This window comes from Sesamum indicum, linkage group LG9 (assembly GCF_000512975.1).
Source record: "Sesamum indicum cultivar Zhongzhi No. 13 linkage group LG9, S_indicum_v1.0, whole genome shotgun sequence".
NCBI classification, from domain to species: domain Eukaryota; kingdom Viridiplantae; phylum Streptophyta; class Magnoliopsida; order Lamiales; family Pedaliaceae; genus Sesamum; species Sesamum indicum.
The window spans coordinates 1,880,241-1,892,310 of record NC_026153.1 but is presented as its reverse complement, the minus strand read 5'-3'; the positions used below and the strand labels follow the sequence as shown (position 1 = coordinate 1,892,310).

The following is a 12,070-nucleotide window of genomic DNA, read 5'->3' as shown; positions in this document are numbered from 1 at the left end:
TGTTAAATGTAGGTGGGTATGAATTAGTTTGCGTAGATAAAAAATAGATTGTTCATATCAAATTAACATGAGATTCACATAAATTTAAATTTAAATGCATTAGGCGTCATATTAATAAATTTTATTTAAAAATATATATATGCTTGGTGCATAAATTTTTTAATGTCGTTGTGTGTGTATATATTAAATACAAAAAAATAATTAACTGAAATTTAAAATAGATTGAATCCTGTTTGTGGAAAAACTGGCAAGCAAAGCTTTGAGAATAGAAACAACATCATGTGTCACAAGTTTCAAGCCGTTGTAGCTCAAACTAATCATGTAGTGAGGTAAACATGCCTTAGTTTATAAGTTAAGGCATTGCCTATGCTCAAATGATGAATAAAATAAAGAGCCACACAAACAGCCAAACTTCACTACAATTACAGAAACCTCAACATTGTTTTTACACAGTTGTAGGAAAAAAACAATCACCACTTGCTGCAATAGATCATCCTACAACATTAGGATACAAAAACCATACAAACTACACAGCCCTGCTGTTTGTTGTTCTAAAGGCACAGAGAGAGAGAGAGAGAGGGAGAGAGAGAAAACCCTTTTGTAAGGACAATGTGTGCTGGCATTTGGCTGCATGCTACAAAATGATGGAAGCCCACATTGTTATTACAAAATTTAAAAGGAGAGAAAATGCGTCTCATCATTTTCCTTCTTGCTTTTGTTTCTTTCAGTCTAATGATAATAATCTCTCAGAAACTTGAATAACACACTTAGCCACTATATACATATATGTGTATGAGACCCCACAATTGAGAAAGCAAAAACAATTACTTACAAAAAGAGACAATTTCACACAACCACCTCCATACTGCTACTTAATTATAAAAGAGTTTGCAACAATAATCTTCTTACAAAATTATTGTAATAAATATAATCGTAAACACATTTACGTGGGTGAGAGTGCGGCATTTTAGTATAAATATTTAATTCCCGTTTTTCCAGATACAACAATACTACAATAATGAGACTACAATATACATAATCTTTACGAGCATTGAAGTTGACCATCCATTAAAGAGGGACATGTAATTTTTGTATATAATTGATGAAAATTAACGTATAATTTACTTAAGACGATATTAGTGTGAAATTAAATATTTAAAGTTGAACATGCTACATTCTTGTGAAATTTTTAGCATATCATTTATAAGTATAGAAATAGACTAGTTGTAAAATTTTAAAGTATGCTTTACTAAATTGGAGGACAAAACTTTATTACATAATACTAAAATGTTGGGGAATCTTTAAGATGAATAGAAGAAAACAAAAATGAAAGAGAACAAAAGCACCAGAAAAAAAGGGGAAAGAAAAGAAAGTGGGTCAAAGGATTCATCAAGTTTCAGGCCTTTAATGTTTTTTTGGGAAATTATTTCAAAATTTTAAGTCCAATTTAAATTGAAATTATAGGTAATTAGTCCAAAATCAAGTGTCATTCACACTCTCTCTTTCAGTTTCTTGTCTCTTTTTGCTCTTTTCTTTTTTCCTCCATTATTATTCCTCTGCTGGAGTTCTCACTCCTATGCCAAAACCCCAACCCCAGATCCAGCCTTTTCTGTATCCATCCCTCTCTCTCTCTCTCTCTCTCTCTGGGTGTGGCTCATTTCTCTAATACCCTTTATTTTATGCCAAAACCCCAACCCCAGATCCAGCCTTTTCTGTATCCATCCCTCTCTCTCTCTCTCTCTCTCTCTGGGTGTGGCTCATTTCTCTAATACCCTTTATTTTTCTAGCTGCACTGCTTCTTCAAGGTTATCAACTTGATAAAGAGCATTAGAGGTATATCAGTGGTAATGCTATTCTTTTTCTGCATGTAAATCTTTTTGTATCATGTGATGTTTTGAGTTTTTCTGGTATGGGGTGTGTTTGTTCTTGAAATTTATGGGGGGGTTTGGGTTCTTGGGCACTGAGGTCTGAAATTAGAGAAAGTTGATAACTTGGTAAAGATTCAATTAAAATCCTTTTTGGGTTTTGTTAGAATTATATAATTGAAAATGATACAAGAACTGGTTCGGAGAAGCTTGTGAAGTAAGGATTCTTGATTTTTATTGGGTTTTGGATAATTCCGCACACGCGGTTGGACTTTGTGGAAGAGGCAAACAGAGCGTGAAATATTTCATTTGAACCATTTTTCTCTTGAATCTTTTGTTGATGTATATGATGCAGTAGTCTTGAGAACTTGTCACTTATATCATCAAACTGCTCTAAAAATCTCTTTCTTTTTATGCACTTATTAACTATTATTGTATGCTTCGGCAGGTTCAGCTAACTTGTCTCAATTGAAGTTGGAGGAGGAAGATTAGCTTTTCAGTGAAATTGGCACTTGAAATTGCGCCGATGATGTGTTAATTTCACTTTGCTTTGTGGATGATATACGGGGGACTTTAGAAGCACACAGATTTTTTAGCAAAATGGAAGAAATACAATCTCAATCAGATCATTATAGGTCCTCATCATCTTCCGCAAGTAGCCCGGCAAGTAGAGTGCCTTCAAGCAATTTTTTCTACTTGAGAAAACCGGGGGCACTTAGGCAACCTATTTCATTTGAGGACTCACCCGACTGGGATGATACAGATATTGAAGTTAAGGTGGAGGAAGGAGGAGCAGACTCCATTCGCACTGCTACTACGCCAGTCTCCCCCTCTCTTTCAAAGCTCAATAGTGGCTCACTGCCATCACCTCCTTTACCTGAGGGTGCAATTGTTGCAAGAAAGATTGCAGGGGCCTCACTTGTGTGGAAGGATTTGACAGTTACTATAAAGGGTAAAAGAAAGTACTCTGACAAGGTTGTTAAGAGTTCCAATGGCTATGCACTGCCAGGAACAATGACGGTTATTATGGGCCCCGCCAAGTCGGGGAAATCAACTCTCTTAAGAGCTCTTGCAGGTTTGTCTTTTTTGATGCTTCTTCCTCTTTTATCATTATTACAAGACAACATGGATTTTTACATTTATGAAAGCATCTTATGTTCTTGCTTTCTTTTTTTACCCTAATTCAGGAAGATTGCCAGATTCAGCTAGAATTTATGGCGAGGTGTTTGTTAATGGTGTAAAATCACGCATGCCATATGGATCATATGTAAGTTCCTTGAGTGCCACGTGTCCTTAAACCTTAATTTATGATAATGTGGTTTCCGATGGTTTTAGGGTATCACTTGTCTTGACCGTGCATTTGTTTTCAAATGTTTAACTTTGTTCTGTTTTTAAGGTGCTGTCAAGCTTGCATTTTTTGTCCGAATAAGGATAAATTTGGGACAATTTTGAAAATCTATACCTCTATATTTTCCTCGTACTCCTTTAAGGAGATATGTTCTGGCATACCAAATTCTGTCCCACATATTTATCAAAGTAAATGTCAAATACAGAGAGTAGAGTTTCCTGTTTCTGGAATATTTGCATAAACAAAGATCACTTCCATTAATAAATACTGCAAAGTCATGAGTTGGTAAAAAGGTTCATGTGTTTAGTAATTGGCCTATTAACTTTTGAGTTTATGGGTCAAAGATTGATGTGGTCCAACTATTGCAACAGACCTTAGACTTCTGGTGCTTGAAAGTATCCTTGTTTTGGTTTTTAAGCTTTCGTGCTTAAACTATCTTACCGAGGTAGACAACTAAATTTAGAAGTTAAATGAAACCTGTTAGCATCTCAAATTGCTTTAAAGTGATTTAGGTTGTGTTGTAATGATGGATTTGGATTTGGTTAAGGATTCGTAATGAACGGATTTCAAATCCCTTTGATTTCAAATTAACATATTTGGAATTACTTATTTATATTCACAAGGAATTTGTGTAAGGACTTCAAATTCATTTGGCTACTGATTTTAGAGCATTTCAAAATGATTTAAAATGACCAAATTATTGGGTTGATTTTAAATCCATCTTTAAATAGGCTTAAAATCGAATGAATGAAATGAAGGATTTAAAATCCATTGATTTCTTTTATCAGCCGACCAGTTAGATGGATTTTAAATCCACAAGAGTCAAATCCAGCAATTCAAATGCACCCTTAATGAAATTTTTAAAAAAAAATATGATCTGCCTCATTGTTTAGGTAATTCCTTGTAAGTATCAAATGTTGGTAAACTGTTTTTGTTACTTTGATGTGTCCATTGACATGCAAGCGTGAAAACTCACACTTTAGAGATGCATATTTTTAATGCTGAAAACAGCTAAGAAGAATTGGTGATTAATGTAATTCCAGAGTCCTCGTAGTTGAATTCTAATTTGAAAGGGTTTGATGCCCATGGATTTGCTAAAGCTACTAATTATGCAAGTGAAGATTACAAAATTTCATGTGTGAATTGATGGTCAACCACAATTGCTCCATGATCTGACATTTATAAGGATAGAAAATCATTCATAACTCTTGCTTCTTTATTTTATGTTTGTCTTTGATCGAGTATTTTGTATATTGCATTAGGGATTTGTTGAAAGAGAAACCACGCTTATTGGATCCTTGACTGTGCGTGAGTACCTTTACTACTCAGCATTGCTTCAGCTTCCAGGCTTCCTTTCTAAGAAGAGGAGTGCAGTGGAGGATGCCATCCTTGCTATGTCATTGGGGGATTATGCAAATAAGCTTATAGGTGGCCACTGCTATATGAAGGGTCTTCCCAGTGGTGAGAGACGACGGGTCACAATTGCTAGGGAGCTAGTTATGAGACCCCATATCTTGTTTATTGATGAGCCTCTTTATCATCTTGACAGGTTTGTTTCAATTTTTATTTATGAAGCTCTTGTACTCTCTGTGAACTTGCAATGTGTTTCACTATGAGCCTTGTGCTATAGTGCATGTTTCAATCAAACAAAGTGAGAAAATACGTAGTTGTAGTTGTTTATGCTTTCTTTGATAATGTTCTATGTTTTAAAATGAAGAAAATATCCTTCCTTTTAATGGACCATTAGCCTTTTTCGCTTAACTTGATAAAATTTTAAAAGGTCTGCATGTGCCTTATTCATGAAATTCGGCAATGCTGCATTTCTCTTGATGATTAAAACAGGCGAAGTCTACTAAGTATTTGCTCTGATAATGTGTGAACTAAAAGCTTATATCAGCACGATCTTTGAAACAATAAATTAATTGGAACCAATATTCCATCTTAGCCCCAACAGGAAGTTTGTTGTAATCCTGGTTCCTAGAGAATCAACAAAGTTACACATCTCAAAGTGCTAACAGAAAGGCAAAAGTTCTTTTTTGACAAATGATAACTGTTGATCGTTAAAATTCGTGAAGATGTCTATTGTTTTTAGTATTTGTGCATTTGATCCATTTCATAGTTGCTTTCACTAAAATAGGATGAGAATGCGATCTTGTATTGTCAAAAAAACATCATTATAAAATATATTGTGTTCTATATCAATTGATCCAACGATTTGAATGAGACTATTTCCCTTTACTTCTACTTGTCCACCCATTCTGATCAACTACTAATTTATATCCAAGCTCAGTGTATCTGCACTCCTGATGATGGTTACGCTGAAGAAGCTTGCAAATACGGGGTGCACTCTTATCTTCACCATTTACCAGAGCAGCACAGAAGTGTTTGGCCTTTTTGATAGAATTTGTCTTCTTTCAAATGGAAACACATTATTCTTCGGCGAAACGCTTGCTTGTTTGCAGGTAATATCTCAGATTATATCATGAAGTTATTTTACTAAATTTCCCATTAATCTTCCTAATAGAGTACTATTGGATTACCTTCGCGCACAAAGTTATTGATTTTTATGGAATATAGTTTGCCCTGTCACTGGAAAAAAATGGATGTTAGTTTGCTTACTAGTTCGTGAGATCTTGGCCAAGCCAAGGTCTAAAAGATTTGCTTTTTCTAAGTGGTACAGAAATTCTATTTTTTCTTTCAGCTTTGATTTGTGAAATACTTATTCTTTTTCTTTCTCTTGTTTTCTGTAGCATTTCTCGAATGCTGGATTCCCTTGCCCTATCATGCAAAGCCCTTCCGATCACTTTCTGAGAGCAATAAACACAGATTTCGATAGGATCATTGCAATGTGCAAAAACTGGCAGGTATTTTCCTATTTCTTGCATGACATATCCCACCATATAGCTGGTTAAACTATCTCATGTAATTGCATAATCCTTTATGTATATAGCAAATTAAGGCTGATGTTAGCAGATGCCTTGCTACTGTAATTTTCTGTAATGTACTATGGTGATTTAAAGATCATATATGATTATTTTTACAATTTCATACTATGGTTGTTTTCTGTAACCATTAGCCAATAATCATAACAGGATGACCATGGGGAACTTTCGTCAGTCAATATGGACACTGCTGTAGCAATACGCACTCTTGAAGCAACTTATAAATCATCTGCAGATGCTGCTGCTGTTGAGAATATGATTTTGAAACTTACCGACAAGGTGAGCCATTATTATTGTTAAAGTTTGTGCTTTCTGCAGCTCATGTTGAACTTGAATGTTTCCTTTTCTGCATCATAGTTAATGGTTTTCTGTATTTTTCGTTCTCTGTTGATACCTCTAAGAAGATGTTTATTTATAAATTAATATGATTTTGTTCTTTATTATTTTCCCGTCCAACAGTCACCACAAATTGCAGATACTAAGAACCTTTCTAACTCTAATCGACCATGCTGCTGAAAATGATATAGTTTCCCAGTTCACGTATCCCCCTCTATGACAGAGAGCTCTTTCTGTTCCATCAATACCTATATTCTCATTCTTGCAAAGTTGTTTGTAATTCTCGACACCCTGGGCTAACATTCATCTAGCGGATCCTATGGAGCAAACAATTAAAGCCCCCTTTCAGTCCAAATTGCTTGTGTTCACAATCATTATTTCTTATGGCTACAGGAAGGCTCAACTCTCAAAAGCAAAGGCAAGGCAAACTTTGTCGCCAAAATTGCAGTATTAACTTGGAGATCATTGCTGATCATGTCAAGGGAGTGGAAATACTATTGGCTTCGGTTAATTCTTTACATGTTCCTGGCTTTATGTATCGGTACTGTGTTCTCTGGTTTGGGGCATTCTCTATCATCAGTTGGGGTAAGTTATATCATTGCAGCAAATAATTTCTGTTGGTCCTCCATCCAAATTGTAAGGGGTGCACTATGACTGACTGCATAATAACAACCAATTTCTTTTTTTTCTTTTCTCTAAAATTGCAGACAAGAGTTGCAGCTGTATTTGTGTTTGTATCATTTACTTCGCTTTTTAGCATAGCCGGTGTCCCTGCGCAGCTCAAAGAAATCAAGGTAATGGAGATCTCCATATTTTGTTTCAGTAAACTTTCATTAATGCAGACTTCTTGTACAATCTATTTGTTTCATTAATCTTCTCTATGCAGATATACGCCTGTGAAGAAGCAAACCAACATTCTGGGACATTCGTCTTCTTAATCGGGCAACTTCTTTCCAGCATTCCGTTCTTGTTTCTCCTCTCTGTCTCATCAAGTTTGGTCTTCTATTTCCTCATTGGGCTACGTGACGATTTCAGCCTGTTGATGTACTTCACTCTGAATTTCTTTATGTGCCTTCTCGTTAACGAAGGGCTAGTGCTGCTTATTGCTACCATTTGCCAAAATATCTTCTGGAGTATCATAATGTTGGTGACTGTACATGTATGTTCCGTCCTACTTGTCGAGCTGAAATTACCTATATCTAGTAGAGAGCATGCATTTCATCTTCCTACAAGCTTTCTTCAGCTGCATTATGCTTCATTTGAATTATTCTACACGGATTTTTCCCCTGTTTTCGGCGTTCTCTAACTTGATTATGTTCCTTAGATCTAATTAACATTGATGTTGTCTTTCAGATGGTGATGATGCTTTCAGCTGGGTATTTTAGGATTCGAAGTGCGTTGCCGAGGCCAGTGTGGATGTATCCTGTGTCTTACATTGCTTTCCATACTTATTCTATCCAGGCAAGTTGGTTCTATATAATAATCCGTACATGCTCATGCACTTTTACTGTGATTGAATCTAGAATTCGGGCTGTAAAACCAAATGTTCTTGTTGAATTTAATGGATAACCATTAATGCAAACCCTGATATTTGGGCTTATTTAAAAAAACCCTCAACTTTCTAGAGTTACAGGAACACACCCTGTAGTCATGCTTGGATGTAAGATTTTCCCCGGCTCGTCCGGGAATTTGCAATGCAAAACATGATTGTAGGAGACGTTGCAATTTAGCAAGCTGAGTATTCTTTTATTGTAACATGTCTAATATTTCAACGAGTATTAGTTCAATCATTGCTAAATCTAATGCAAGTTTGATTTTAAAGCTTCAAAACCACTACCGTAAGCACAATGTTAAGGACCAGCTCTTTCTGAAAACACAGAATACTTTGGTAATGGGATTTATCTTATGCTAATATGGCGTGCTCCACACTGTTTGCTACAGAAACACAGAACGGTATGAATCACACCAAGTACAGGGATTTAATTATGCTGATATACAGTCCATATTGTTTGATATCTTAACACTCGATATATGTAGAATTCTCCACATTTCACTTTTATGAGAAATACTCAGTTCTCTATGCAAAGATTACAAGTATTGCTTAGTTAATGTTGTCTACTATTCTGATCGTCTGAACAAGCTCCATTTTGCTTCAGGGGCTCTTGGAGAACGAGTACATTGGAACTTCCTTTGCTGTTGGGCAGGTAAGGTCTCTCTCAGGCTACCAGGCCCTTCAAAGTGCATATGACATATCAGCCGACGTTAACTCCAAGTGGGGAAATTTACTCATACTGTTTCTCATGGCTGTTGGCTATCGCATTCTTGTTTTCATTTTGCTACAGTTTCGTGTTAGAAAGACCTTATCTCTTCGTTGTTTGTTCCGATGTAACCAAAATACAAACAATCCGAGATAAACGACAGAGTTGTAAGAAACTTATGATCATTTTCTGGTTTTGCTCAATGCACTTAGGTTGTTATCTAAGTTAAGAAATATTGGATTTTTTTCAAGAGATGTCTTTGTGTAGTGTCTTATCAGCAACGCCGGAATTGTGAGAATTCATGAAACAGGACAAGCATTCGGGCCGTCGCTTCCTGGATGACTCTATTCAGGCTGGTTTACTGCAAATCGGCCCGGGCATAGGTAGCAACTCGCATTAATATGAATAGTCAGATCGAGTAAGACATATCATCATGAATGATCCCGACAGTATATATTCAATGTAAATTGCTAGCTATGTAAGTAGATAATTACCATATATGCAAATGTAATATTTTATTCTTTAAAAATCAATTTATTTTCGAAAAGACATTACGACAATTAAAATTGGGAAATATAATGTGAAAACGACCCTGAAAAATTCATGCAAAAATCATGAGACTCCTTGATAGGAAGCACAAAAAATGGGCAAGTGATGTAGTTTATGCGTGAAGGTGAAGTGTACTAAATTTTAGATTCGGATAACGACTATGAAACCAACGACTTTGCTTTGCAGCTTCCCCCCAAATTTCTCCTTAGGGACATTTTTTTTACTTTTACATTTATTAAAGGGGCTAAAGTGCGATACTAATGTTACCTGATTGGATATAAAAAATTTTAATTAATGTGCAAAAAAGTTAACAAACCTGTCCCATTTTCCCCCACTCTATTAGAATAGGTTGCCCAACTACCAAAGTCAAACAGGCATCTCTATGCTTTATATCATAATTACTAATGTATACAATGTTTATCATAAGTATTAAATATTTCTTATTAAATTTTTTTAGCCATACTTTCATAATATGTTTTTTATTGGTATCCAATGAATTTGAGCAGTACTACATCGTATTTGATTATCTGAAGATTTTGAGCATTGTAAGATTTTGCTTGAAATATGTGCATCATTATTTGTCTTACTGTTATGTAAAAATATTTATATAAAATGTTCTTTATTATTCATCAAAAAGTATAAGTTATCCTTTATTTATGAATATTATAAAAAAGATAAATTTACAGCAATTTTTTTTTTAAATTTATCACAATTATAAATTTTAGATTATTTTTTTTATAATTTTTAAATAATAAAAAATATTTATATTTACGAGGAATATAGGAGAGATGGTTGTATTTTATATTAATAAAAAAATTAATGCTTGCAAGAGAAAACGGTGGTCATCAATCTTGTATGGCTCTATGCTGTTGGCTATTGCTATTACCAGGTCTGCCCCTGTCGCCATCGTTTCAATGTCTTTGCACGCACTTCTACGCAGATTTCAACGGTCCTCATATGAAAAAACCGTGTCTGCCCGCGCCAAACCCCCAACCGAATCTACCCACATCCCTCGCCCCAAAATCCCCACGCCCATACTTCTCCTCAATTTCTCAGCTTGGAATCCATGGACGGGTGATCCCCAATTGGAAAACGAGGAAACCGGAACTCCGATAGAGGGCCATGGCTGTTTCGTTGTTGCAGCAGTTGAACGGCGAGAGAGTGGTGGTGTTGCTCTATATCATTCGAATTTTATTTTCCACCCCTCTATCACTCCTCCCCGAAGCCTGTTCCCTCTCTCTCCTCTCTCTTTTTGCTCTGTGCGTTGAGATCTCCGCCGACGATGACTCCAACCCCCTTGCCAACTATTTCAGGACCAGGTTGATTTAGTTCATGTGATTTCTTTGATGGCAATTTCGGGTTCAATTGGGATATGATCTCTTTGTTTATTGGTTACAACTGGTTTTGGGCACCCTTTTTCCTCTTTGGTTGAGTTTTAGTGTTCAGTTGGTGGTTCTGGTGATCCCTTTTTTTTTTGGAAAAAAATTTCAACTGTTACCGGAAGGGTTTTCTGGATTTTTGTCGTAAGTTGCTGGGTTCTTGTAGTATTTCGGAATGAGCCTGCACTTTCTTTCTAGGTTCGGTTGAGCTTTATCAATATTGCTATAATTATAAAAATTGAATTGCATTGCATTATATAGCATCTTTCTCGTTTTCTTTTTCTATTTTATTTTATGTTGCTTCATTGGTTTTATTTGATAAATTTGATTCCTAAAGTGCTTGGTGATAGGCCTGGAGCTTCATCTGGAATTCTGCTGGGCGCAGTGACCCTGCCCGGCGTCATGGTTTCAAGGTTGATACAGAGTCTGCGAGCATTTGCATTGCAGGAAGTTGGAATTGAAGGTATGTGTGCTATCTTAAACTTGAAACATTAGCATCTAATTTAAGACTTTGACTCTGCATCTCCTGAATTGCAATGAGAGGCATGTATTCCGAGTCGTGGAGGGTGGCCAAATGCATAGGCTATTGGATAGTTAAGAGAAATTGTATCAGACATGTTTTTTGGGTTAAATGATGTTCTTTAAATGGAACCCTGAAAAAACTTTTGCTGTTCTCTGTATCTGTGTGTATGAGAAATGAATGTCAGCTTGTGGCCTTTCTTTCTGGTATTTCTTTTCATTGTATTTTTAAGTGATCTTTTATATTCTATAGGGAAAACAAACCTCATCATAACGATTTTACCATTTTCAAATGTATTTGAGCATTTTCATTTTTATTTATACAAGCATCTAAACTGAATGATTTACCAAATAGCTCAGTCTGCAGATATAATCTATATTTTGGTTGTGCCTACAGACAGAGGATCTGAAATGTTGGTTTGCTTTTTCCGCCGAAGAAAATCCATAAAAAGGAAAACTATCTACCTTCATAAGGAAATCAACTCTTATGCCCAATAGTAGAATTCCTGGCCGACCAGGTTGTCTTACATTCCCATTATTTGGCTAGTAGTAAATGCTGCATTAATTGCATTAGCTGATACCAATGCAGCCTTGCCCATTTCTATTTTTCTTTTATATAGCTTTTAACTTCCGTATCAGCTGTATAGATGCAGTTTTTCGCTTATGCTGCTTATTACCTCCATTTATGCTTTTCAAATTCTTTTGTCTTTAGCTGCTCTCTCTCTGTCTCTTCTATCTTCTGTACTATTGTCCATGGGAATCTAATTGACTCTACATTTATTTTTTGTCCTCTACAGAGATCGAATACCTGAAGTTGCAATTCTGGGCCGCGTCAGCCATTTGCTTCACTGTGCTAGTTTTCCTTTGCATCATT

The 12,070-nt window shown here is 35.7% G+C and overlaps 2 protein-coding genes across 3 annotated transcripts in view; both read left to right on the top strand.

Moving 5' to 3' along the window:
* Window positions 1,685–9,003, top strand: LOC105170265 (ABC transporter G family member 3). 2 transcript variants are annotated; one of them, XM_020696941.1, is made up of 12 exons: window positions 1,685–1,833; window positions 2,314–2,940; window positions 3,053–3,132; window positions 4,476–4,762; window positions 5,504–5,675; window positions 5,964–6,077; window positions 6,306–6,434; window positions 6,885–7,076; window positions 7,199–7,285; window positions 7,378–7,650; window positions 7,845–7,952; window positions 8,648–9,003. In XM_020696941.1, exons 2-12 carry the CDS (start codon window positions 2,466–2,468, stop codon window positions 8,903–8,905), a joined length of 2,175 nt encoding a protein of 724 aa, XP_020552600.1. In that variant the 5' UTR covers window positions 1,685–1,833; window positions 2,314–2,465; the 3' UTR covers window positions 8,906–9,003. The 2 variants fall into 2 exon arrangements, with proteins under 2 accessions (XP_020552600.1, XP_020552601.1); XM_020696942.1 differs by having other exon boundaries at window positions 1,685–1,844.
* LOC105170815 (dolichol kinase EVAN) overlaps window positions 10,164–12,070 on the top strand; it is an 8,654-nt gene continuing 6,747 nt past the window's right edge. The window contains exons 1-3 of the mRNA XM_020696835.1: window positions 10,164–10,617; window positions 11,028–11,140; window positions 11,994–12,069. Coding sequence (XP_020552494.1) covers window positions 10,421–10,617; window positions 11,028–11,140; window positions 11,994–12,069 — 386 coding nt within the window. The 5' untranslated portion in view covers window positions 10,164–10,420. The remainder of the gene's footprint in view (window positions 10,618–11,027; window positions 11,141–11,993; window position 12,070) is intronic.

What these genes read in the sequence shown, in the direction of transcription:
- LOC105170265 (XM_020696941.1), top strand. Translation starts at nt 2,466, where the DNA reads ATGGAAGAAATACAATCTCAATCAGATCATTATAGGTCCTCATCATCT. An exon ending in CCTCTTTATCATCTTGACAG is followed by an intron (nt 4,763 to 5,503) that starts GTTTGTTTCAAT and finishes ATCCAAGCTCAG; the next exon opens with TGTATCTGCACTCCTGATGA. An exon ending in AAACGCTTGCTTGTTTGCAG is followed by an intron (nt 5,676 to 5,963) that starts GTAATATCTCAG and finishes TGTTTTCTGTAG; the next exon opens with CATTTCTCGAATGCTGGATT.